Below are 26,687 nucleotides of genomic sequence, written 5' to 3' on the forward strand. Positions count from 1 at the left end.
CTTACTGAGTGATAGCTGGAGCCCTTCTCCTGTTCCTGCAGCTGCTCCTTCCCTTGAGTAGCATCCCCTCCCACCACGCTAGGTGGTTCTGCTGGTAAAACATCTCCAGGCCATTCTTCAGGAATGTGTAATTCCGGTATTCCACAGTGAGCCAGTTGGGCAAGTTTGGAAATCTTGATGACATCTCATCTCTCACTCACCTGGAGCACTATTTCCTCATTGTCCATTTTCTTATGAGAAAATCTTAGAATGGGTGTTCCTTCACAGAAAGCAGGTGGCCCCACCTCATAATAGGTGAACATCCAGATTTATACAGAGGACAAACAGACTCACTCTTCTGAAAGGTAAATTCTTCTAGTGCTTTTAAGGGAAGGAAATAACACAAGATTTAGTATCTGTGGACCCAAGTTAAATCCAAGTTCATCCGCTGACTGAGAAGCCCTGTACCAGACGCTGACCTCTGGGAACTTCAGTTTTCCCCTCTGCTAAGAGGAGGCATTGTTATGGGCATAACAATACCTACAGCAGAGATGGTTATAAGAGTCAAATGAGGGAACATAGGTGAGAGGACTTTGTAATACTATTAACTTATTAGTCATTATATAATCAAATTTATAAAAACATAGGTCTTTTGTATAAGGGAAACTCACTTATGTGAGCCAGCCCACAAATGTTCTTAAAGGTCCTATTCTATCTCTTTCAACATGTGGGGTGATTCAATGAGGCACATACTGGAACAGAATAGGACAAGATTTAGGTCAAGGTGAATGTTGGCTAAATAGCAAAGGGCACTTAGGAAATCCATTCATTAGGATCCTGGTTGCCCACCTGTCACTATTGATCACTCTGATTTTCATTAGCATCAACAGGTGAATAAAAATATGTTTGAGTATCACAATGTTATCGTAGTTTTTGGTACTATTTCCTCCGACTTCCCATCTCATGTGCCTGCCCCTGTGAAAACGAGTTGAAGAAAATTACAGCGTGGGTCTTCACCACCTTCCACGAGTGCTCCCCGAACACCCCAGCTCTGTGATACCCTGCTCCCCATGAGCAAGCCTCTCTCTTCAGCTTCACTTGGCCTTGATGCAAAGTCTCCCTCTTTCCCTCTCTCATTTCCCTTTCCCTCATTGCATCATCCCTGTTCCTGCCAGATAGATGCTTTCTCCTCCTCCCAAAATCAGGGCAGCTTCAAAGGGTGCGTGTGAAAGGGAAAGCACGTCTGGTGAGGTAAGTGACTTTGACCATAAACAGTCATAACAGGCCAGTGATAATTGGCTTCCTAATTTGCCCATGTGTCATCCCTGAGCCTCAAGGGCTGACCTTATTTTCTCTGTCTATACTCCTCGAAACACTGTAAGCTGGTTAGAAAATAATCTGTCCTCAGTTGAATTCCCAGGAAACAGACATCTGTGGGAATTGGAGATCTGCATGCAAGATTTTTGCTAGCAAATGCTCTTAGGATCACACCTTGGAGGGGGGGAGGGGAGGCAGAGGGCAGTGGGAAGGGCTGGTGCCACCATGAGATCTGCAGCCCTTAAGGCCCTTCAGAGCTGTCCTGTCCTGAGGCAGGGATGTGGGGTCTTATCACCAGTCAAAGGCCAAGTACTGCCCTGGGGAAGGAGCTGTGCCTTTGAGCTCCTTGGTTGGCTGAGGGCAATTCCTGGTTGGCTGAAGTCAATTCCTGGAGAGAGGCTCACCTGGGAACCCTCCCAGCAGCTGGGGAGGGAGAGCTGCAGTTCCCACTACACCATCCAAAGTGGTATCACAACATTTTGTAATGGCCGAATTTTAAATTTTAAAAATTAAAATGCCACTGTAAGTAAATAATTGCATATTGCTTAAAATGGTTCTACTCAAAAAATGTGTTTTATGTATTCAGAAAGAGTAAGCCAATTCTCCTAAAGAAATAATGTTGCCTGCCATAGACAGTCAAGGTATAAAATACTGAATTCAATCTAAAAGGAGGGTTGGGGGGCTAAGTGGGTGGAGGTGGAGGGAGGTTAAATGGGTGGAGACATTAAGGAGGACGCTTTTCCCAATGAGCACTGAGTACCACACAGAAGTGATGAATCACCGGGTTCTACTCCTGAAGCCAAGACTACACCGTACGTTTGTGAATTCAAGCCTCACAGTGGGCTCTCTGCTATCAGCACAGAGCCAGCTTCAGATATTCTGTCCCCTGCTCTCTGCCCCTCCCCCAACTCTCTCTCTCTCAAAAATAAACATTTAAAAAGAATAATAAAGTGTACTCCCACCTGCCACACCCCAGTGAAATAACCCCAGCCTCTGTTCTGGTCTCAACACTTGCAAAGTTCATATGTGGCATCTGACCATGATCACCCACCTCTTGTGAAAGTGTACACATTCCTTTGGGCTGCCATAACTAACGCTGGGCCAGTTAACTGCTCCTTGCTGCCCCAGAGGATGTCTGGACCTGGCCTGCATAGACCTGTCCTAGTTTCCAGACTCTTTCAGTAGCCCTTTCCCCTCACAACACATACATGCATGGGCACGGTATAAAGAAAGTCAAGGTTAAATGATATTGCTAACCACAGGTGTTTAGAACGAGTGACTTGAACATTTGTTTGTATTTGTTTTACCCTTATTCCTTTCTTATTAATCTTTTTTTAGGAGAACCCATCCACAATTTGTAGATAAACCCACAGTTACAAAAGACAGCTTTGACACCTCTCTCCACATCTCCATGGCAACTACTGCCCCCATGGAAACCACTGGGGAGGATGGGGAGGGAAAAACAAATACTGGTACTCCCAGGATCTATAGGTCAGGAAAGATTCCCAAGCAGCACTACCTATTTGTAAGGTGACCACCCTGGCCCAATATTTTCCTAACCTAACAGGAAAACTTCCTGTTGATTTGTTCTGCTGCCTCAATGCAAATCAAAGATTAATTTGGGTTAACAAGCATCCTATTTTAACAATGAGACTAACTCTGGACTGGCTAAAGCCTTACTAACCATTGATACATGAACATGACAGAGTTGAAAGCTTCCAACAGTCTCTTGTGAGCATCAACTGCACCAAATAAGCAAAGGCTTGGGTGAGGGAGTAGAAACTCAAGTAAATTTGGAAAATGGAACGTTTGAGGGGTATGGGAGGGGAAGTGCTTGTAGCAACGTGAGAATATGCAAGAGAAGAAGGCACCAGGGAGACACAGTGGGCAGGCAAGGAACGTGGACCTGACCACCAGCCCTGGAGGGACAGCTAATTAAGGGATGATGGTCCACTCACTGTGTGGTCAGTTCTGCTGCCATTAACAAAATGATCATTAAGCCCTATCGCAACAAGAGAAATGCCCCTGATATTATGTAGAGTGAAGAAAGCAAGAGGCATAAGAAAGGGATGTCAGAGTTTGACAAATAGTAACTTCATCTAGTTCAAGATTTTCCCTTAAGTTAGATTTCTTTTCCTTCTCTTTCCCATGAGTTAGAAGGGGACCTAATGGAGGACACTTTGGATTGTGGGGATGAAGTGAACATCCTATGATCAGCACAATAAAACCTTAGTGCCTGGACCCTGTTTTAAGGAGCAGAGCCTTAATACCAGCTGAGACTTTAATAAAACAGAGAATTCAGCTTCAACCTGACGTAAGTAACTGTTATCTGGGTCCCACACAATGTTCACCAATGTGCAGCCACCCCTCCTTTTTCCTAACATACACATCAAGCACTTCTGTGATCAAAATAGGTTTCTTTCTTGCTCTTTAGTGAAAGGAGCTGTTGTCTACTTCCTACCAATAATTAGTAGCAAATAGAGAATATAGCTCATATGTAAGTCACTTTTGTCAAACCCTAGACTTGGGCAGCTATAATTCTTTCAAATGTTAAGAATTGAGACACCAGGGGCGTCTGGGTGGCTCAGTCAGTTAAGTGGCCGACTTTGGCTCAGTTCACGATCTCACAGTTCATGGGCTTGAGCCCAGCGTCAGGCTCTGAGCCTGCTTTGAATTCTGTGTCTCCCTCTCTGTCTGCCCCTTCCTCCCCCCCCCCAAAATAAATAAACATTTTGTAAAATGTTAAAAAAATAAATACATAAAATAAATTTAAAATTTTTTAAAATTAAAAAAGAATTGAGACACCGATCCATGAAGAGTTACATAGACTTTTATTATTTTACTATTAAAAAATTTTAATCTTGAAATTGGTTAATTTTAAAATAAAAACTAACCATATATTTGTTTTTATACATTATATACATTTGAGAAATAAATAGTGTTCTAAGTGTTAAAAAAAAAAAAAGGGCATCATTATATACAACTAAGGCTTCAAGCCAAATGTATAAATATAGGACCCACTGAGGATTTGATTTCCAAGGCTTCCATTACTAAAAACAGAAGGCAGAAGTAATCAGGATGCATGGTTAATAATACAAGCTCCACTTTGGCTAGAAAGCATTCACAGAAGCAACAGAAGAAGCACATCATTTAAGAAAAGACCTTGAACTAAGGCTTGAACTAAGACCTTGAACTACATCTTCAAAAGTTTGGCATTGAACAATGACACGACTTTGGCACAACACAGATTAAAACAACATCTTTCAAAAAACCTAAGTACAAAACAAATCACTCTTCTCCCCCAATTTGACATCACACCTCCTCCCAAATAAATCTCATCTATAAAAAGCCCAACCTCTTATTTTCCTGGTTATATATTAATATAAGGGTTTATGGTTTCATGGATGCCTCCAAAAGCCAATTCCTTGTTTGTCACCTCTGAGGCACATTGGTGTGAAAAGGCTGTAGACATCCTGATCAAGTTGCAGAAATGAACACACCACGGACTTTGCCTCCAGAAAATCTGGGTCCTCACCTAGTTCCACCACCGACTAGGGATATAAATCTAGGCATGTGGCTAAACCTCATTAAGCCTCGTGTTATAAAATGGACATTAGCTGCCCTGCGCTCCTCCTCTTGTGAGTCTCGAGCGAGGTGCCACACGTGCAAATCTTTTGAAAAGTATAAAACGGTTTCTCAGATATCACATATATTCATTTATATCAAGATCTACAATTGGAGGCTTTTCTGAGTTCAACACAGAGAAGGTGCTGGTATTAGAGCAAGATATTTCACGGAGGAAAAGGTATCTATTAAATCTTAGCACTAGCCCTGTTTCACAGGTGCTGGTTTCTGTATGAACAGTTAAGTACAACAGATATGTGATGCCTTCTAGCTTCCTAAAGAGGAGAGATTTTGTCTGAAGCAATCATATTTGGTGATGGGCCACCGTTCTGTCCCCAGCATGTGTGGCACTCTGCTTGTTTCCATGTGAGTGATCAAACATGTCACTCTTACAGGGAGTGCGCGTGTTAACTAACAAGAAGCAACTGAAACCCATTAAAGCCCAGGACCCCCAGCGCTTACACGCTGTAGCCCTCCCGGTGTCCATTGTGTCTTCATCACATGTATATCCATGGATCATCTAAACTGGAAGGGAGACTAGAAATCCCAACTCCATTAGATTCCAAGTCTGGAAAGGTTTACTAATGTATCTACTGCCTTGTGCTAATGAAGTTTAAGTGCTTAATAAACATTTGTCCAATCAAAAAAGAAGCAATTGGAGAGCCAAGAAACCCAGTGATGTGTGCTTTACAGAGTAAGCCTGGTAGCAGGACGGAAGGTCTAAAGTGTAGTGGGTACTGATCAATGCAGCCCACCAAACCCCAACAGTGAGGGTCTCACCACCACCACAGATCTATGCTCCCCTGTCTCTGGGTGAGTGAAGTCATGAGTCTGCCATCCTGATGCGAGTCAGTTCCCAGTGGAAAGACCTCTCCCCCACCACTCAGGTCAGATCAAGCAGCTGACAGTCTTCCATGCACTTCTACACGTGTTCCTGGTCAGGTAAAGCACGGGCTCATCCAGTCACCCAGAAACCAATGCGGTGTGCCCAGGAGGCCCAGGCGTTCGACCCTTTGCACACAGGTCTGGAGTTAGAGCTATTCTAGAGTGGACAGAACAGCAGGAGCAGCAGTGTATGGTCCCCTCCAGCGAGAAGTCCCAATGGTCATAGGAGATAAGGTCCTGGGTGCAGCAAACAGGCTCTTGTCAGTGCTCGAGGGTCAAGGCCAAGAGGGGTCCTTTCATCAGGTGGGTCCTCAGCAGTAACTTTCCTCCACGTGTCTGGAAGGTGGGTGTGGGTGGGCCTTGCCGGCCCGTCAGGGGAGCTCCGCAGTTGGGCTGAAAGGAACCGTGTAAGAGATGAGCGGTCATATTTGGGGTCCTCACCTGGCTTGCTTGGCCTGTGCCAAGCCTGTACTGACAGTGTGCTCTGTTCACCACAAGTTCAGGCTTTCTTACACACCTACCATACTCTTTGACTTGCTTTCCTTCCAGAACGAGTGGAAAGAGTCCTGAATGCTTCTTCCTTCCCCTCTCCCAACAAGCCCTGTATGGATAGACTCTGAGAAACACAACGCCAGCCCCGTCTCTGGGTTCCTAGCTACTTATACGTCAGTGCTGGCATGTACATGTTTAGCACAATACTTGCTCATAACACACACGTGCGCGCATGTGCACACCCACACACACACACACACACACACACACACGGAGAACTATCCATGAGTCCTCTTTGCCTTGATCCGGAAATACGAGAGAGACTGAAGGCCAGCAGGAAGGGAGCAAGACAGAACCCAGAGATCTTGATTCTAGTCTCAGCTACACTAACATGCAATTGAACCTCTTGGAACCTCAGTCTCTTTATCAATGAATAGGTGAACGGTATCCACACCAGGGGAGAGAATACTGAAGGCATAATCTATGTCTAGGGGATGTCACGACTTCCTAGTGTTGATGTATTACTCAGGCTTCTATTGCTTTATGTTCTTTTGAGGGTAAAGGAAAGCATGACTTGATTTCTCAAAGAGGTAGTACGACATACTAACATTACATGAGTATCAACATAACATTCTCAACTGTTAGGAAGTTATGGGGCGGAAAAGGAGAATAAAATGTTTTATCATAAGATATGCTATCATAACAATAATGATAAGAATGTGATCCTTCCTCCTGGGTGTGTCCAATCTACACGGCTGTTCTGAGGAGTGATGAAATTGATACACGTGGAAGCACTTGGGAAAGGTAATACTCTGAATACAAACGTAAAGAATTAAAGTTATTATTATAGCAGAACATCCTATGATGTTCTAGACTGAACCATTTGATTGGCAGTTTTCAGAATCCTTCACATCCCGTGAAGCTTGATCCTGAACAGGAGGCAGAGCAGCCAGGCTGCAGCCTGGTCCTCAGGGTTGGCAGACAGTTAATCACAGGGGCCCCTGGCATGGGAGCAGCTGCTTGATAATTGATACCCAGCTGAGGTGATTTATCTGAGCAAGTGAAACCTCCATGCTCAAGAAAGAGCACAGAGGGAGCGCCTAGTTGGCTCAGTCAGTTAAGCATCTGACTTCAGCTCAGGTCACGATCTCACAGCCTGTGAGTTCGAGCCCTGAGTCAGTCTCTGGGCTGACAGCTCGGAGCCTGGAGACTGCTTTGGGTTCTACGTCTCCCTCTCTCTCCCCCTCCCCCACTCACACTCTGTCTCTCTCCCTCTCTCTCCCCCTCCCCGACTCATGCTCTGTCTCTCTCCCTCTCTCAAAAATAAACATTAAAAAAATTTTTTTAATAAAGAAAAGAGTATAGGCTTTAGAGTAAACCAGGATACTTTAAATCTTTGCTCTACTATCTGCTAGGGGACCTGGAAAGAATGACCTTACTTCCCTGAGCTTCAGAGTCCACAACGGTACACAGGGTTAACATCACCAATGTCATGGGGCTGACGATACAAGTAGATGAGATAACATGGTGAAGGCACTAAACACAGGTGGGCACACGCCATGTGCTCGGTGTATGGTGGCAGCATTATTATCCAGGACCTCGACTGGGGCAAGTGGTGGGAGCCAACGAGGGGCCCATCTCCATCCTCCCCACGCAGGTGTTTAGGCTCAGAGGCTCTGTGACGAATTTCCCTTTTGGATGCACCTGCTGTCCCACCCCATGAGACCTGCCTTCCTGGATTCTGAAATAATGGGACTCCGACATGGGGTAATGGGACACGGAAGCGAGATGTGCCTTTTGTCTGGTTCAGTACCGTACACATGAGCATTCCTGTTCCTCCAAAAAGGGGAGAGCTGCTCACAATCCCTTACACCCACCTGGGCTCCAGAAAACCTAAAAATGGAGATTATACCATGCACTTCTCCTTTACCTCCCACCTGAGTCTCCACTCCAAACTGGTGCCCAGAAGGAAGCTAGGAGCCCCAGAATCTTTCTGGAGCCCCTGTCACTATGGAGAAGTTCAACCTAAGATGGCTTGACTCCAGCAGGACCATGGTCTGCAAACGTCTTCAAGGGGAGGCCGACCAAGGAGCAAAAGGACACAGTCACCCTCCAACATCCCGCCTGTTCCACAGATTAGTCTACCTCTTCCCAACAGGTCAGCTTCACAGAAGAGATCTGTATCTTTTCTGTTCACTGCTATGTCCCAAGCGCCTAGACCCACGTCCAGCACATGCTAGGTAACCTGTCAACAGGTTCCCCATGACCATATGGGAAAGTCCCAGTTACCTGGTTTCATTTTTCATTCTCCAGCCATCTCGACACTTGTGAAACCAGAGCTCTTGGCCTGGGGATATGCTGGTGTTGTCAAAGTCTTCCACACAAAAGGTCAACCTAAGAGGAAGAAGAAACCACCAATATAGCCAAAACTCAAGTGGGGGAGGCACATCGCTGTGCCTCAGCTGGACAGTGCTTTCTGGATCCAAAGTGGACCCAGTTAGTAGAAAGAGGTTTTCATCATGCCACACCTTGACTCAGAATCTTCAGAACCCCTCACTGCTGCTGCTAATGTTCTAAATAAACCACGTCCCACTCTGACATCTTCCATGGTTTGGTTCATGCAGCCCTTTAACCATGCCTTCCACCTTCCCCTGTCTTTCCATCCAAAAGGCTGCTTGCCTTTCAAGGCATAGCCTCTCTGAAGTCTCCCCAACTGCCTAAGCCCTTGACCTTAATAGAAAAGCATACTGTTTTATAGGTGTTGCCTTTTGCTATTGTCATTCCTATGCACAGCATGGAGTTAATGATGAATGTTTTGTCTATGTTACATGTTATACACTGCATTGAACTGCCCATGGATTCCCATATCTATGATGGACCACAGTTTCCTCAAATGGAGGGATTCAAGGTACCTCCAGTGGGGTGCACATAAGCTCCCATCGACAAGCATAACTGGAATGCAGCTGTGAGTCAGAAAATGCTCAACCAAGGTCACAGAGAAGAATCGGTAGTCTAACAACCATTTCAACTCTAACATACAGCCAAACTACATGGGTTACCCCAGCTCCTGTGGTGCGGGGTTTGCATGAGCCCACAACCAACAGATGTACGGGGCACCTGACCCTGGCACCGATGGGAAGGACAAATGCCACATGCAGAACAGATTTAAGAACCTTTACCAGAGGGATGCCTGTGTGGCTCAGGTCATGATCTCATGGTTCATGAGTTTGAGCCCCACATTGGGCTCTGCACTGACAGTGAAGTGTCTGCTTGGGATTCTCCCTCCCTCTCTCTCTCTGCCCCTTCCCTGCCTGTGCTCTCTCTCTCTCTGTCTCTCTCCTCTCTCTCTCAAAATAAATAAACATTAAAAAAAAAAAGAAGAACCTTTGCTAGAAAGTGCAAATGGCCCATAAACATATAAAGAGGAACAGGGGGCTCTTACTTTCAGATCCCAAACTGGTTTAAACACTTTGGAAGGAGATTCAATAACATCTCGTCAAGTTGGAAAATACATTTACTGTATGTAACCCAGCGACAGGGGTAGGGTGCAAAGGGACCTCAGCTCCCCCTAGTTCACAGGTTTCTAGACCAGAATCACTCAGACAAGGGACCAGGCCTCCCTCCCCCAAGGCCATACCATGCCACAGGTGATGGGTGGAAACGGGACACATGAAGAACTGTGATGGAGAAGATACCAGATGAGGTACAAGGAGGTTGGAGGCTGCCTCCTATCATCCCCCTGCTGGCGGTGACCTCCCAGCGGTCTGCAGAAAGATACAGCCGCAGAAACCCTCCTCTCTTCACAAAGATCCCATAGGCTTTCCTGGTTTCTGCTTAGAAGTTTGTTCAGAGAGTGAAGGCACCATTTTAGGGGATGATACACGAAGGTCTAGAGTTTTCACTCTAGGCCTGAGGTTAAAAATCGTGGGGGAACTGCCAGCTGGCATGACATAGAACATTCTCTATTATTTGATGTCAGAGCCCCACCCATAACCTTGACTCAGAGCCCTGGAAGGAAGAATATAATGCTCGAAGGGTCTGGGGAAACCAGGGCCTCTTGCATACCTCATCCGTGGGGGCTCCGAGGAGTATCACACACTGAAACTCTGGTGTGCTCTGCACAGGGGCAAGCAAAGGCTTTGGTTTTGGGGACCCCATAGCAAACAGATCAGCAAGGCAGTGCTCATAGGGACCCCCATCCAGGAGAAGCCCCCCATTCTCTTGAGCCAACACAGGGTATGGCAAAAGAAAGGTCGTGAACCCCTTACCTCCGCTGGGTCTCCCCGGACTTGACCCGGATGCGCCTGATATTCAGCTCCCGCTCAGAGCTGCGGGGCTGGGACAGGTAGCTGCGAAGCTCCTTCCACAGGTTGTACCAGGACTGAGCCGCCCCTTCCCAGGTGAGTTTGATCTTCAAGAGGTCTCCAAGGTCCTCCTCAGTGTAGACCAGGAAGGTGTTGGTGGCATTCAGCCCAATCTGCTCCACTCTACAAAGGGAGATAGGAGCAAGTCTCACTGCCAGGCCTCCTGGAAAACTGACCCACAGTGTGGGTGACTCAGTGGCCACACCTGCCACACGGTGACTAGAGAAATGAGCCCACAGACGCCCATCTCCCTCTGAACTCCCAGCCCCTTCCTGCCTGTCCCCATCATGTGATACTTGGGTGGGGGGGGGTTGTCCCACCCCATTTATGTGGGTGAGTGTGTGCATACATACCTGGTCCCCCAGCTAGACCCTGAGCCCTGGGAAGTGAGTACTTTGATGACATTACTTTGTAATCCCAACATGACTTGGCATGGTGCTTTGTACCTCACATGTGCTTAACAAACATGTACCGATCACTATGTGCCCCTCCTGAAGACCATTAGAAACAGTGCAGAGATAACACTTATGTGCCAAACTTCCCAAGCCTCAGGTGTCAGGCGTTGCCTGAAATGAAGCAGCGATTTCTGTCCAGCTGACTCAGCAATTTCTCAAGCCACTGATTCATCTGGGAGCATCCTTCCCAGAAAGGGTCTGAGTCAAGGGCTTGGTGGAGAGTGTGGACCACAGAGGCCCCGGGAGCCACCCAGCCCCTCCTACAGGCACTCAGGCTGCACTCCCCTGCACTGGCTCGCACACTACCACACTTGCTCATTCTTAGACTGCCTCATTCTTGGTCCTGAACCCATCAAAGAGAACCTGTGACTTACATTTCCAAAGGCAGGATCTGGGAGTCTGCGTTGGTGCCATAAAGGGTGACATAAAAGTTGGGTTCGATTTCTCCAATATTCTTGTAGCTGAAGATGTGGATTTTCATCTGATAATGGTAAACTGCACAAACAGCAGAACAAAGACATTGGTGAACTTGGCTGGTCATCTCAGGACACTCTGACCTGAACTGAGTCACCCACAACACTGAGTTCTTAGGAACTAATGTCCCTGTGGTCCAGCCCAGCCTTCCTCTGTTCTTGGCTCAGTTCAATGGCATAAAGGGTCACCACAGTATAGAAGGAGGCCCAAACTTGGAGTTCAGGACATCTTTCGTGGATTCCAGCCTAGCAGCTTTCTAGCTGTGTGACCTTGAATTAAGGACCAAAGTGTTAGCCGCTTTAAGCTCCAGCCTCCACACGTGTAAAATAACACCAACAAAACCCTATGGTTTTCTCACATGTTGTAAAACTCCAAGGCATCATTTTGATCCCCTGTTCATCCTCCCTCAGATTTGCTGTGACAACCATGAGAAAAACATGAAATAGCTTTGCGAAAGTTAATTGAAAAGAAATGAAAATTTTCTGTCTCAATACAAATTTAAGATATTGATACTGGCGATCATGGTTGATGGCTTTCATCACAAAAGGAGTTCCCACCATTTATTTTTAAAGATTAACTTTCCTAGGGCATGCACAACATCATCTGATTTGCAGTGATTTGATCTGATTGTGCCTGCCACATCTCCTGTGCCCTGCTCCACATTGAGAAGAAGGGAAAAGACAAAGGTCCCTCCTCAGGGCACTGGGGGGACCGAGGGTTACCTCTGAAGGGCATGCCTGCCCGCGTTTTGAGGTACATTTTGCTGTTCCTCTTATTCCTCGTTTTTTTGGCATTGTAGCCAATGCTGTTACAACGGTTCTTCCGGCAGCTGAGACAGATCCCCTTTTTGAAGCGATTTGAGTCCGTGCACTGGAACGCGAAACTCGGCTTGTCCTGATTCACCAGGGAGTCGACAAAGAGGTGGACAGCCCGCTCGTGCTCACATTTCATCACTTCCGAGATTGCTGGGGGAGGGGGAGGATGCGCAGGATGAGCCTCTCATCAACTACGGATTGTGCCCCCAAAGCCCATGGAGAGAGATGAAGTGATTTGCTCAGAGTCAAGCGATCAGTTGGTTACAAAGTCAGGAGTGTATGTAACTGGGATTTTCTTGCCCACGGTACGTCACTATCTCTTGTAACCAGAAGCTACAGCCAATAGTTTAATAAATCCTAGGACCTTATGGAAAATTTGACAAAGCCATCCACATCTCTTCCTGAGTAACACTACTGGCCTTAACAAATGCCATCATCCAATGGAGGTCATTGTTGTACCTCCAAGCCTTGCAGGAGCTATTTGAATATTATCACATTGGGAGAGGGCCATAGTCTTAAGACTGAATGACAGGGCAGGACATCCAAAGGGCAGAGCATCAGAGTAGAGAGAGCCAACAGGGGCAAGACTTAAGCAGTTCAGTCAAGACCTGAGCCAGTGAGAAAATGGGAAACCCAGAAAGGGATTAGTCACTGCAGCCACACATGGGCGTCAGCAGCAAATTCAGTTCAACTCAAGTCTGCTGAGAACAGGCTCAGGCATTTGGAAGGTAAATCATAAGTGAAGAGAGACCTCATCTTGGTTTTACTTTAAAATGTCGCAAAAAATTAAATTATAGTGCATCCATGCTATAGAATATCATACAGCCTTCAAATAGAATAAGATGGGGCACCTGGGTGGCTCAGTTAAGCATCCGACTCTTGATTTCAGCTTGGGTCATGATCTCATGGGTTTGTGGGTATGAGCTCCACATCGGGCTCTGCACAGACAGTGTGGGGCCTGGTTGGGATTCTCTCTTTCCCTCTCTCTGCCCCTCCCCTGCTCACTTGCCCCCTAAAATAAATAAATAAGTGTAAAAATATTTTTTTAATAAAAAGAATAAGGTAAGTAAATCTATGTGTTCTGATGCTTAAGAATATTCTCTCTCTCTCTATATATATATATACACACACACATAGACTGTGAAAAAAGGAAAATTACAGAACAATGTGATTTTGAAAAATATGATCTCACATACACACACAAGTGAATTTGCAAAGAAAAAAGAGGATACACACAGGATACACACAAAAAGAAAAAAGAGGATACACACAAAATTGTTCATGTGGCTACCTTTAGAGAGTAAAAGAGGAAGCTGGAGAAAGGGCTTACTTTCTGCTCTAGGAGATTCTACGTTGCTTCTTTTCCCAAGAAATATATATTTCTTTTCTTATAAAAAGAAATTAATCAACAACAACTGGGACTTCAGTGCATGAGAGGGCAAAGCAGAAACCGATAAATGGCTGTCAGTAGGCCTTCAGGAAGACAAACTGTACATAGGGTTGGCCGTCCCCATGGAGGGAGTAGGCATCATGAAATGAACATTGCTGGGAGCACTACCCGCTGTGGCTGATTTAGGAGGAGATGTGATAACTGAGTCAAACCTCTATATGAAGCAGAAAGTAAGGAACTCACTTCCATATGCAATTGACCCCAAGACATCATTGAGTCCACAGCCTGGCTGGAAGTCACCCCCATTGGGGTAGATGTCGATGTGGCCCACGGGCATCTGAATCCCGATGCTCAAGCCAAAGGAACGTGTGTAGGTGTGGAGGACATCCACAAAGTCCGCGTCGTCGGGGGACAGCCTCCTGTGGATGTCCACACCTTCAAACAGCGGCCCGGCAGGATCCAAACCTGCAGCAGAAGAGCAAGCCAAGACCAGTTGCGTCAGGTGTGCAAAGTCCTGGCGTCCTGATTTAAAAGTGAATGCAGGTATGCACAGCGAAGCTGTCCTTGGAGCCAAGCCCCGCAAATCTTCAACAGTGGGATGCCTGCAGTTGGGGGAACTTTAGCCTTCTTCTGAAGCCTTCACCTGTCCTCATGACTCAACTGAGTCACAATGACATACAGTGCCGAGGAACCACAGACTGTCAGAACTGGAGCACTTCTAGAAAGAACTCAGGCTGGCTGAACTAAGCCAGCCGTCGGGTCTATTCTGCCATGGAAAGCCTTCTGCAGCCTTAATTTAGCAGCCCCTTTACAGAATAACTAAGAATATTCTCTCTGCATCTTCTAGAGGGAAGACTCAGTTTCCCCCAAACTGAGCTATTTGCATTTGGACTTCCTCTTCCCCTTCCTTTAGTTATGAATTAGGCTCAAGTTTGGAATGATGAGATGGGGTGGGGGGCGGGGGGACAGACACCATATCCCAGGCCTCTAGAATTCCTGTTTTGCAGCAAGAAGGAGAAATCTTTTTGCCTGCAACCTATCTGCATTGGACAGGCAAGCAGCAACGTAGAGAGAACCAGTTCTCACATTTGAAACAGCACAAATATCACTGGAAGCTTGTTGAAAATTCAAATTCTATTATGTAGCTATAGAAAACTCTGGAAGGACACACAAGCCACTGGCTACGTGTGTGTGTGTGTGTGTGTGTGTGTGTGTGTGTGAGTGTGTGTTGAATGAGATGGCAGGGAAGGGAACCAAGCAGGTGGTAGCAGCAATAAAAGATTTTCACCATCTTTTAATTTTGGAACCACCCGAATGTAAAACCATTCAAAAAGAAGAATTTGCAAAGCATGAAATGAAGATTTCCCCAGCTCCCTAGAGACCCTGATTGGCAAGTCTGGCGTGGAGCCCAGAAAATGTGTATTTATCCTCCAGGTGATCCTAAAAGGAGGTGGTCTGTGAACTAGATTGGAGAAAACTTCTCCCACCTTCAGTATCATTGATAAAATTGAACCTGAACCTTGTAATCCATATAGCTTATGTGAGATATTAAGAAATTAAGTGCTTGTCAGTGTAAATACTAGCTGCTATTACCAAGCTCAAGTAATTATGGGAGCCGAATTCATGCCTGCGTAGAAGGCTCTCTGCCCTACAGACACAGAGAGAGGACCTGGAAAAAGCTAATACAGTGCACTTAAGGGGGAGGGGGTGGTCGGTTTAGCCCAGAACAGTGGTTCCCAGCTGGGTGTGATTTTGCTCCTAAGGGGACACTTGGCAATGTCTGTAGACACTTGTTTGTCACAGTTGCAGGGAGAGGGTGAGAAGCTGCTAGCATCTAGTGGGTAGAGGCCAGGGGTGCTGATAAACATCGAGCAATGCTCAGATCGGCTCCCACAGCAAAGCATTAACTGTGCTGAGGTTGAGGCACCCTGATCTAGAAACACCACGCTGGAGAGGAGGTTAGACCAAGTAAAAGGAGAAGATGGGTAATAGAACCCACCAGATCCCAGCGCAGTAGAACCAGGGAGCACCCCGTGAGGCTTGACTTGGGGTGATTTTAAGCGAAGCACTAGGCAGAACTATTGTCTGGAGTGGATGGTAAGCTTATGAAATTCGTCACTCTGGACTGTGGCCTCAAATGCCAGGACCTTGTGATGTACATACCAAACAGTAATATTTTTCTGAAAAGTAAATAAATAAGCAATCCAATTCGGAAAAAAGAAGAAAAAAGAAATTCGTCACTCGCCAGAACTGCTGAGGCTGGAAGCAAACAGGCGACAGTAGCAATGGAGATAAATGCATGTGTGACCGAGACAGAAAGGAAGCCCACGCCGCCTGGCGGGCCATCCCCAGCCCCGAGCCCAAAAGGAGGGTGGCATAAAAGCAGCAGCCCCCCCCCCAACGGCACAGCCCACGATGACTCATTTCAGAGGCTGCCAAGGGCTACAGAACCGACCCAAGCAGCCTCCCCCCGCCTCTTGCTATGTTTTCTGCATGGAAAAAAAAAAGAGAGAAAGGGACATTCTGCTTTGCAACCAATACAAGAGAGGGGCTCTTTGCCTGATGTGAACAAAAGTCTCCACCAGACGGTCAGTGTCATGGAAACCAAGCTGTGCTGTAGGAATGCAGGCAGCTGACAGGGCTTCTCGAAAGGATGGCTGAGGGGGCAGGCTGAGCCTTCACCCGCCCAGACTGACCCAGCCTGACACATAGCCAGGGCTCACAGACTTTGGAGGAAAGTTGCACGATTTACTTTTTTTTAACTAGGAATGAGAGGGAGAGCTTGATGCCTCCAAAACTAGAAAAGGTGGAGAGCCAGCCTTCCTTCCATCCAGTCAGACACCTTCCGAGATGTCGTGTCCAGCAAATGGAATGCACACACGTGTGCATGCGTGTGCATACCAGGAAAGCCTCTGCATTCTGGCCTGGCAGGGCGGGTCCTGCGGGGCTTCCATTACTGGTTTATCTTTACCAATGAAGGAGAGGTGGGGTGGCGCAGTAGCTGGGGGCAGGCTCTGGGCTTGAATCCTGGCTCTGCAACTAAGGGTGTAAGATGTTGTACTCATTATTTAAGCACTGACTCCTAGTTTCCCATCTGTAAAACGAAGCCAAAAGGCCTCCTTTGCCCCACTGCAGTGTGTCTTAGAGACAGCATAAAGTACCTGTCAGGTGTTAAGTACTTGACATTAGGAAGCATCTGGTGCCGTGTCTGTACAGAATGGACACTTAAGTCATACTTCTCAAATGAATGAATGAAGAAGTCTGCTTGCTTATTTGTTCATAACTAACTGCCCACAGGTTCAATTAGAAGTATATGACCTCAGGGCACGTGGGTGGCTCAAAGTGTCAGACTTCAGCTCAGGTCACCATCCCACGGCTCCTGAGTTCGAGCCCCACCACGGGCTCTGTGCTGACAGCTCAGAGCCTGGAACCTGCTTCAGATTCTGTGTCTCCCCCTCTCTCTGCCCCTCCCCTGCTCACACTCTGTCTCTCTCTCTCTCCCAAAAATAAATAAACATTAAAGATTTTAAAAAAGAGAGAGAAGTATATGACCTCTTTCCTAGTGTGGCACAGAATTTTCTCAAAAGCCTAAGGAGGTAAAACTCGGACGAACCCCAGTCCACAGCCCTAACTAAGGTTCAAGTGTCTTCCTGCTGGGCTCTGCATAGTGCATGGTGGCCTCAGGACCCCACGCGAGCTGCAGTCTGGTCCTTCTACCAGTTGGGACCACCTGGTTCCCGGGGCTCTGGGAAGTCCACTGACCGAGTGAGAAGAGCATGCATACCCCTCCCCCACACCAGACATGCACAACTGCATGTGTCAGGTGAGCCACGTGCCCTCTGAGGTGCTGCTCGGCAACTGGACAGAGGGTCTTCTCCCTGCCGTGCTCACTCGGGACCCTACCAGAAGAGAAGGACTGGAGGAAAGGGGTGTGTGCTTAGGACAGGCAGACCCCCAGCTCCATGCAGATAGCACAGAGCACTGATTAGCATTCGGTCAGCAAAGGCCCCATCTCAGCAGCTGCTGCCCAAATAGGCAGGGAGAAAGAACTGGAAAACTCTTCCCCAGCTCACTGCAGATTTAGAAGGAGAAAAAGAAAAGATCTGCAACTTGTCCTTGCGGCCAATGACCCTGGGCTGGCTGCTGGGGCTGGGGGCGGGGGTGGGGGGAGGAAGGGGGGACTTGAATGTGCTGCAGTTTGAACACAGCTGGCCTGGCTCTGACACATCAGGCCTCTCTCTGGGGGCCAGAAGGAGTTGTTCTGACAATGGAACCCAGAGCGGCTTCCAGCAAACAGCCCAGCACCAGCCACAGGTTAACGAGCAGGCATGTGTGGCCACATAGTCACTGTCCCCCTGGATGCTCTCAGGCCCCACAGTCTTGGTAAACAAAAGTGAAGCTCTCAAGCTATGCTATATCAAATAACTGGATCTAAAGGAGAGTGTGTGTATACGTGTGTGTGTGTGTGTATATATACGTGTGTGTGTGTGTGTGTGTGTGTGTGTGTGTGTGTACACCTTAGGCTGAAGCCCAGGGATGATTTCAGGTGAGCCAATGACATTTTACAAATATCTATATAGATTTAAATCTACCCCACTTGCTTGTTGCTAAAACCTGAAATTCTACCTTTCCTAAATTATTTGTTAGCTAAGGACTCCCTCCTTCCTGAGTCCTGTTTTAAAATTAAAAATACTGCCAGGAAAGAAACTGATCAAATCTTTCCTTTGAGGTGACCAGCTGGACCTCTGGTTATCTTGGGGGTGAGAGGGAAGCTGGGAATGAAGACAAATAAAAGAATTCTGGGAGCACCTGGGTGGCTCAGTCAGTTAAGCATCCGACTTCAGCTCAGGTCATGATCTCGCAATTTGTGTTCGAGTCCTGTGTCTGGCTCTGTGCTGACAGCTCAGAGCCTGAAGCCTGCTTTGGATTCTGTGTCTCCCCTTTTCTCTGCCCCTCCCTTGCTCATGCTGTCTCTCTCTGTTTCTCAACAATAAATAAATGTTTAAAAATATTTTTTTAAAGAATTCTGGAAGGAAAATAAAGGTTTAGGACAACTTGCCATTAATTTCAGCCTAGAGGTAGCTCTGTTTACAGATTTGAGGAAACACAAAAATGGGAAAGAAAATCTTTCACACTTTTTAAATCATTAAATGATTTCATCCAAACACACATCAAAAAGTCAGCAAGAAAGAAAACGCAATTTTTTGCTGACAGCCTGGGTACCAATACCAGAAACCCGCTTTCTTTAATGTTTATTTATTAATTTTGAGAGAGAGTGTCTGTGAATGGGGGAGGGACAGAGAGAGGGAAAGAGAGAATCCCAAGCAGGCTCAGCGCTGTCAGCGCAGAGCCCAAGGTGGGGTTTGATCTCATGAATTGCAAGATCGTGACCTGAGCCAAAATCAAGAGTCAGACGATTAACAGACTGAGCCACCCAGGCGCCCCCAGAAAGGCCTCTTTGATGACAAAGTTTAAACACCCATTCAAAACAGATAATTATCACTAAGAAATGTGCCAGCTAAACATTGGAAAGAGGCTGCTGGTGGATGAAATAGAAACAAGCAGAATTCAAACTAGACTCCACCACTCGTCCATTTCCCCTGAGCTCCTAAGCATCACTGGCAGAGAAAAGAGTGAGCCTCCAAGGCTGATAGGTCAGGACCCACTGAGGTTCTGCACTTTTCAGTCATCAGCTGTTTACCCCTTGGTGTTTCCTTGCCTGTCAGATTAGGCCAGTGGTCTTCAAAATGTGTTCCCTGGTGCTCTGGGACCCTGAAATTTCTCTGGGGATGGGGACCATATATCCGGCTTCAACCACACAAGTTCAACTTGAAAGAGGGATTCTGCAACTGAAAAGAACGCTTGAAAGCTCAGGATTCAATATCCTCCGAGTCCCTTCCAAAGCTAACCCTCTGTGGCTCCCTCATGCTGCCTCTCGGGAAGCCAGCTTGGCAGAGGAGCTCGGGGAGCTTGGGGGTGGGCCGTTAGGGCAGGAAGCAGATCCTACCTGTGATTCTGCCCACCGTGCCTTTCACGAAGTTGCCAGCGTACCCTGCGACGTGAGCTCCCAGGCTATAGCCGATCAAGTGAACGTTCCCAAGAGAAAACTCATCCTTCTCCTGCAGGAAATCACAAAAGTGTGTTAGCGAAGCCAGTGGTCCTCGGCCGACCGGGTCACCAACAACCCAAGAATTCAGTGGCAACGAGGAAGAGCCACAGGAACCAGGAGCAGAGACTTCCCACGGCATGGCCTGCATTGCTGGCAATGAGACGGGGATGGGACACAGCCAGGTAAGCGGAGGGTGAAAGGGCTTCGAGCCACTTTAAATGCCAAGCGCTGGGGGCAGGGTGGAGGTTATGACTAGATACTATATACCTGACCCTTTGGCTGCATTTCTGTTCTCTCTGGCACTGCGGGAGGTTGGGGTGGCCGTGTGGAGATCAAAGCCACCAGACTCACTGGAGACTAAGAACCAGCCACAGCCTACAGCACCCTACTCTTTCCCAACTTCTTAGGCTCCAGAGGCTGCCAATCTGCTCACCACAAGCCCACCCAAGAACCCAGAGCAGAAGCATCATATCCTGAGAGAGCATTTTGCTGCCAGGGGTGCCAAGGTGGCACTTGGACCCTGCAGCTCAGAAATCAATCTCTACAAAATGACCGAGGCAGGGAAATGAGGTACTGCTCGTGAACCCCTGACCAGATGCTGCTAGAATTCATCAGACGCCATGGGCAAAAGGAAGGTCAGGCTGGAATTGCCCAGATAATGAGGTCACTTCGCCAGGACACCCTTGCCCCCAGGTAAGTCCATGATCTCAGGCAAATCATTAACCCATAGAGAGTAAATCTAAGACCTCGAGACATATTTTCCACACTTAATATATTTTAAGTGTAGCAGTAGGCTGCATTTGTTGGAGCCAACCCTCTTCTCACCCCTTCAGAGGCAAGAGCAGACTTCAGTACATTTTTGAGATTTCAAGCTGGTTTGGGCTCCTGATTATTCCCAACCTGAGGGCATCAGCAAGTAACAACCCATAAGGCAAATTTTATTCTGGTGAATCCAAGAACAGAAAAGAATCCAGTGATATATCAATAACTAAAAAGCTTCCCAAAAGTCCCAGCTTTCAAGTATTTCAAGTGATACTTTAATTCAGTAAAAATTTGAATCCCAAAGACATTCTTAGATGCCCGAAGTTCACTGGAACACAGTCTGCCCTGTATTTTCTTAAGAAGGTTCAGGTTCAAGATCCTGCTCTTAAAAGCACTTACCTGCAGCCAATCGAGCATCCTTGCAACACTGTGTCCCACCACCCTCGTGTTATTGACCGCGTCCGTGTAAAGTTGGTGGGCCAGGGGAAGCCAGTCAACCACCACAACATTGGCTTCTTTCTCTCTCATCTGCAGGGCTGCCACAAGTTTGTAGAGCCAGTTTTCAAACATGCCGCTCATCTGTGAAGAAAACAGGACATTTTGAAAAAATCCTTCTTATTGGTTTCAGAAATCCTGATGAACATGGAATTCAGTTCCATGACCCTCTCCCCAGCCAATTCCAGAGCTTCTAACAATGGCTGCTCAGGCACCAAACCTTTGTACATAAGCAGGGCTGACCATAGACAGGACTGCTGCATGAGTGTTTGTCTTTCATTGCTCTTTATATCTTTTTTCGCATCAAAGTTTTCATAGCTGGTGTCTTAGGCTGCCGCCCACTGTCCAACTGGACCATTACGAGATAAACATTGGTGGCATACTGGCCTGAGGTTAGCCTGAGTCCCTGTCACAGACAAGCCAGTGGCCTCAAAGGCAGATAGAAAGGGTTGCCCTGGAGAATTAGCTTCTCTCTCGGAGATGTGAGGAGATGAGGTCTCCTAGGCAGACGGAGAGTTAACGAATGACCCCTTCCCACAACCGATCTCTGCCATCCCTCTTGACCCCAGAGTAGGGAAGATCTGTCCCTGGAATCCCAAATCAGAACTCAGAACACATTTTCCCACAGAAACAAAGTTATAAATAGTGACTAGGTCCAGTTGTAAACCTATCCACATGTACGTTATTAGATAAATAGATTTTCTGTGCATGGCCTGGGAACCCAAGTGCCATATACAATCCTGCTTCTATGGGAAACTGCTGTTCCAAGTTCCAAACAGCTTACAAAAGAACTTTCTGGAATGCGACCCATTTGGAAGTTGCAGGCAGTTTGTATTTGCATTTTCACAGGGGGGCTTAAAAAGGTTCAATTGCATGATTCTAATTGTAGGCCGTGGGATGAGTTTGCTGAGACAAGCCCCTGACCATCTCTTCAGTCACATCGGGAAGATAGGCACCCCCACCCACAAGGCTTGACCCCAACAGTTGGGGATAGACCTAAAGACCCAGAAAGCATGTAACGGATATGAATTTCTCATCATTAGAAGGAGGCATGTCCCCCCATCAATTAGCCCAGGCAGAAACCTGCTCACTTAATAGTGTCATTTTCCTACAGACCATCATTATATGAATGAATAAACCCCTCACTGGTCAAAAGCTTCTAAAGCTGAGCATTAAAGCCCTTTTTTGTTGAAGTTTGTCATGGGCCTTTCAATGTGAATTGCTCAGCTAGGGTGCATAAAGAGCCCAATGCCTTTAAACGGAGCCATCTCTATGCAAACAGGAGGGCACCGTGCCAACGGCGGCCAGCGATCCAGGCCAGCTGGCTCTTCATAGACTCTTGGAGCCGGTCAAGTTGCTGCAGTTCAGCTCAACTCTTAGGGAGGGATGGCCCCCGCGAGGCAGTGGTTGACCAATGTAATTAAGTGTAATTAGAGGGCCCCTTAAGAGCCAGTGAAGCTGGGCTGCCGCCTTCAGGAGAGCCACTTTCTGAAAGCCTGCTGCGTGCCAGCACTAAATACCACCCTGCTGGCGTCCATATAGCCCCCTCAGCGAAGTGCCCATTACATTCTTCACAGCTGTCTGAAACACAAGCAGCCCACAAGAAAAGAGAGCGAGAGAGAGACAGTAGAATCTGGAAGCACCAGCCTTCTTTTTAATTGACCCAAACAAAAGCAACCCAATCTTGTGTCAAGCTGCCGAGCTCCCTCCACTGGGCTCACCGTCCATCCATGAATGATGAAAAAGGTTTTGGCTGTCATGTTGAAGCCACAGTCTTCCAGGGGCTCATTGTGGCCGAGGGAGAGGTAGCAGCCTTCGTGTTCTGAGTCCCCAGAGGTGCGGAGGTTAAATCTCACGGGAGGTTTGGCAACAACCTGTACAGTCCTGGGTTTATAGAGCTCATCTGGGGGAAAAGAACAGAGCGTGGGTGCATCTAGTGGGCTTGGGTCATTCGAGATCTGGAGTCTAGTTCTAGTTCGGTCTTGAGCACATTACTTAATCCTCTGGGTTTCAGATTTTATACCTTCTGAATGTTCTCTCCTCATTTCCCAGAAGAGTCGCAAAAATATTATAAAGGTACATCTCAGAATTGAAGAATATTAGTCATCAGTACTAATTACTGTGTCTCTGAAACAAATAGGAGTCTCTTACTTTTCATTCCTCCTCCCTACCAAAACGAGTTCTCCTTCCTACCCTCGAGTGACTACATTTAGAGTATGGGTCCTCGATTCTTTTCCTAAAATGCTTGGGACCAGCTGAATCTCAAAATTCAGAACTTTTCAAATTTTAGAAAGACATCATGGCACATAAGCCACATAGTAGGTGACATCCCCAGCGGGGTCTGGGGGCATTCCCCAATAATCAGACACACTAATAGTTCTGCAGGGAAGTATGTAACTACTCACACTCAAGCACAGGAATAAAGTCTACCAATAGCCTCGTGTCGGTTCTGATCAGTTTTTGCTGCCAGATGAGTTCAGGGCTGGGAAGGCCAAGGCTTGCTGCCAAACAAATTACCAAACAAATTTTCCAATTTTGAAAGATTCTGGATTTTGGAATCAGGGATAAGAAGCCATCGGCTCTCATACACTGGGCTTCCTCTAGCATTCCCAGCTAGATTCCAGTACTTACTTCAAAGACCTCCTGCAACAGGGCTTTGGCAGTGACAAACATGTGCCAGATATTCTTCTAGTTTGTTAAATAAGTGACCAAAGCCATGGGGAAATTCTTAAGAGGAGCAAAATAGTTCCTTTCATCTCCACGCTTATATACAGTGCCCTACGGCCTTTTAACACGAAGCACTGTCATCATCACATTATTATGGACAGTCTTAAATAAACCCCATCCAAGCATTCTTTCTGCCATCCAGGAAACTATCCCTTGATAACAGGCTAGGAAATTAGACAAAGCAAACTCTCCTGTCACCCAGAAATCAAGGGGAAAAAATACCAAATGACCAAACCAGGACCAGGAGCTTCATTTATCCCAGAGTGGGTGGCCAAATGGAATCATGGAAAGAGAGCAAAATGGTAGAGATGATGGTGGTGAAGAGGACGGGGGATGGGGGAGGGGGAGGTGGGGAGAAGAAAAGAATACACCAGATGTAAAAAGGGTAAGGTTCCAGAAAATGCAACTCATTATATACATGAGCCGACCTCAGGTTAACTGCCATTAAAGTAATGGACAAAAGCCCCAACCAGCAGAAATTTGAACCATGGACCAAAATAGTCTGCCTCCCCAACTATCACCCAGATAGCCATTCACAGAGACCAGATGGGGAAATCTAGGAGAAAAGGAGAGAAGTCTGCCAGCTTCCTGGGACAGATTTGTGGATAAACCTACATCCGACATAAAGGCCACCTGAGCATCTGGCCTTTTCTGACCCCGGGGTTCTCTGGCTTCATTCCTACCACTTTCAGCCTGGGGCACCTCAAGCTCTGGGACTTTATGATTATTCTTCACCGATGTGCTCTCGTGGCTCCTTCTCTCACCTCCTTCAGTTCCTTGCTCAGTGCTCAACTTCGCAGCGAGGGAAGCCTGACCACAGATTAAAACTGTGCCACCTTCTCCCCCAGCACCCTGTTCCTTCCTCCTCTGCTTTACTTTTCTCCCACTGAGCATTGTTTATTTAGCTTAATTAGTTCACTGCCTGTCTTCCCACCACTGACATGTAAGCTCTGTGAGGCAGGAGTCTTCATCTTTCTTGTTCCAGGTCACATCCCCTGATCCTAGAAGAGCGTCTGGCACTGAGCAGGCACACAATAAACACTTTCTCCACTGAAGGAATGGCCCACAAATATTCGGAATCGCAGAACCCATTAGATGGAAGGAGTGTTCACGTTTTACAGGAGAGGATCTAGGGATGTGACCTACCCCAGGTCACAGCTCCAGTTAGCACTGGAACGTGTTAAGTAAAGCAAGGATTTCCCGTTCATTCAAAGTAACCCTCCCACAACTACATAAGGCTACATACGCGGACCAGCATCATTTGGCCCAACCTCAGCAGACTAGCTGGAGATGAAATAATGGAGGGGGGTTTAGGGGAATCTCCCCTCTCCACTGCTCAGCTAATAGATTTGGCACTCCGCATGGGTGATCCTATCGTCATTCCACCAGGGCAGGCTTCCTCTAATGAAAGGAATTCCGGGGGGAGCAAAGCTAGCAGCGAGGAGGAGGAAGGTGAAGAGAGGTAGGAAGAGCGGGGATGGGAAAGGGTGCTGGGGAGGAGGAGGCTGGCAACCTGGGGGAATAAGCCCAGCAGCTTCTGGGCACAAGTTAATTCACCAAATTGCTCTCTGCCAGCGCTACTCAAACCAGAGTCAGCTACCCCTGCCACCTTCACTTTCCAAACACCTACACCCAGATTAGAAGGAGGGGCAGGCACCAAGCCACTTAGCTCTTTCTAAAAACCTTCTCGCCTCGACTCGCACAAGAGTGAAGAGCATCCGACAGCCGGCTGGCTGGACAGCACAGATCCAGGAAATCTTATCCTGTAAGGGGGTGGGGCGAGAGGGGGAGCGCGAGCCAGCGCGCACACCCGCCTGCAGCCGCTCGGATGCTTTGCTGGGGATGTGTGTGCACGGCCGAAGCGCCAAGAAACAAGTGAACTGCAAAGCTGATTAGGAGGAGCAAATGGGCAGTGGGTAAGGAAGGAGGATTTCGCAGGCACCAGGAGGGGCTGGAAAAGCATCAGCAAGACAGAAAAGGGGCATGGCCCGGAGAAGCTGGAGGGTGGGTGGGGGGTAATAAGGGTAAGTGCACATTACCTTGCAGCCGTCCCTCCGGACCCGGGGTTGTGGGGCTTCCCGCGGCAAAGCAACAATGGACGCTCCAGAGGCAGAGCAGGGGAACGGAGTTTCGCATCCTTCCCCGCCACACCCCCTCTCCCGAAACAGGACCAAAAAAGAAAAGAACACCTCTCGGGGTGTCTAGCAGTCCGCGCGGGCCAGACCCGAAGTGGGCAGTCCTCTCTAGACCAGGGAGAGAGTGGTGGCCTTAGCCAGCTGAAGGTGAAGGTGGAAGGGAAAACTTGGCTAAACTGAGCCGCGAAGAGTGGCGGGGAGTACGAAGGGGCTTGAACTAGACCTGCCCTCACCCGTGCCGCCGGCCGGGGGAGCCAGGACTCGGCGCTGTCACTCCTCGAGCTCCCGGCGAGGTAGTTTTTTAGAGTATGGGAGTCATCTGACCCATCGCCAGATGGCGATTTGCATAATTTATTCCCGTCCCCGGACTCTGATTGGTTACACCTTCGCTGACGCCGGAACCTAGACTCCCCAAAGTGTGAATGAAAGCGCTGCACACACCCACCGCGTGGCTGCACGGGTGGCGCAGCCTCGCGCCCAGCCCCGCCCGCCCTGCTGGCAGCCGAGCTCCCGCCACCCCAATTCCTCCCAGTGCCCACTCTCGGACCCCAGATTCTCCGCTAGCCCCTGCCTCCCCAGGGGGGACATTGCCCCGAAAAGCTGCGCCCGCTGGGGCCGCGATCCGCGGAGAAGGAGGGTTAGCCTCTCCAAAGTGCGCCCTAAG

At 47.7% G+C, this 26,687-nt stretch overlaps 1 protein-coding gene across 1 annotated transcript; it reads right to left on the bottom strand.

The window, feature by feature from the left end:
- Positions 1 to 4,196: 4,196 nt before the first annotated feature.
- Positions 4,197 to 26,317, bottom strand: LIPG (lipase G, endothelial type). Its single transcript, XM_039228912.1, has 10 exons — positions 25,928 to 26,317; positions 22,883 to 23,064; positions 21,066 to 21,245; positions 19,803 to 19,914; positions 14,039 to 14,260; positions 12,313 to 12,555; positions 11,491 to 11,611; positions 10,566 to 10,784; positions 8,587 to 8,691; positions 4,197 to 6,198 (listed from the first exon to the last, which is right to left on the bottom strand). Exons 1-10 carry the CDS (start codon positions 26,022 to 26,024, stop codon positions 6,177 to 6,179), a joined length of 1,503 nt encoding a protein of 500 aa, XP_039084843.1. The 5' UTR covers positions 26,025 to 26,317; the 3' UTR covers positions 4,197 to 6,176.
- Between the last annotated feature and the right edge of the window lie 370 nt (positions 26,318 to 26,687).

This window comes from Hyaena hyaena, unplaced genomic scaffold (genome assembly GCF_003009895.1).
Source record: "Hyaena hyaena isolate Hyena2069 unplaced genomic scaffold, ASM300989v1 scaffold_33, whole genome shotgun sequence".
Lineage (NCBI taxonomy): Eukaryota > Metazoa > Chordata > Mammalia > Carnivora > Hyaenidae > Hyaena > Hyaena hyaena.

Bases quoted from the DNA above. Each gene is read 5' to 3' on its own strand.
- LIPG (XM_039228912.1), bottom strand. From the start codon at position 26,024: ATGCGAAACTCCGTTCCCCTGCTCTGCCTCTGGAGCGTCCATTGTTGC. The intron at 19,915-21,065 runs GTAAGTGCTTTT...GATTTCCTGCAG, and splicing joins GGATGCTCGATTGGCTGCAG to GAGAAGGATGAGTTTTCTCT. The intron at 12,556-14,038 runs GTGAGTTCCTTA...CCCCTCCCCCAG, and splicing joins GGGGTCAATTGCATATGGAA to CAATCTCGGAAGTGATGAAA.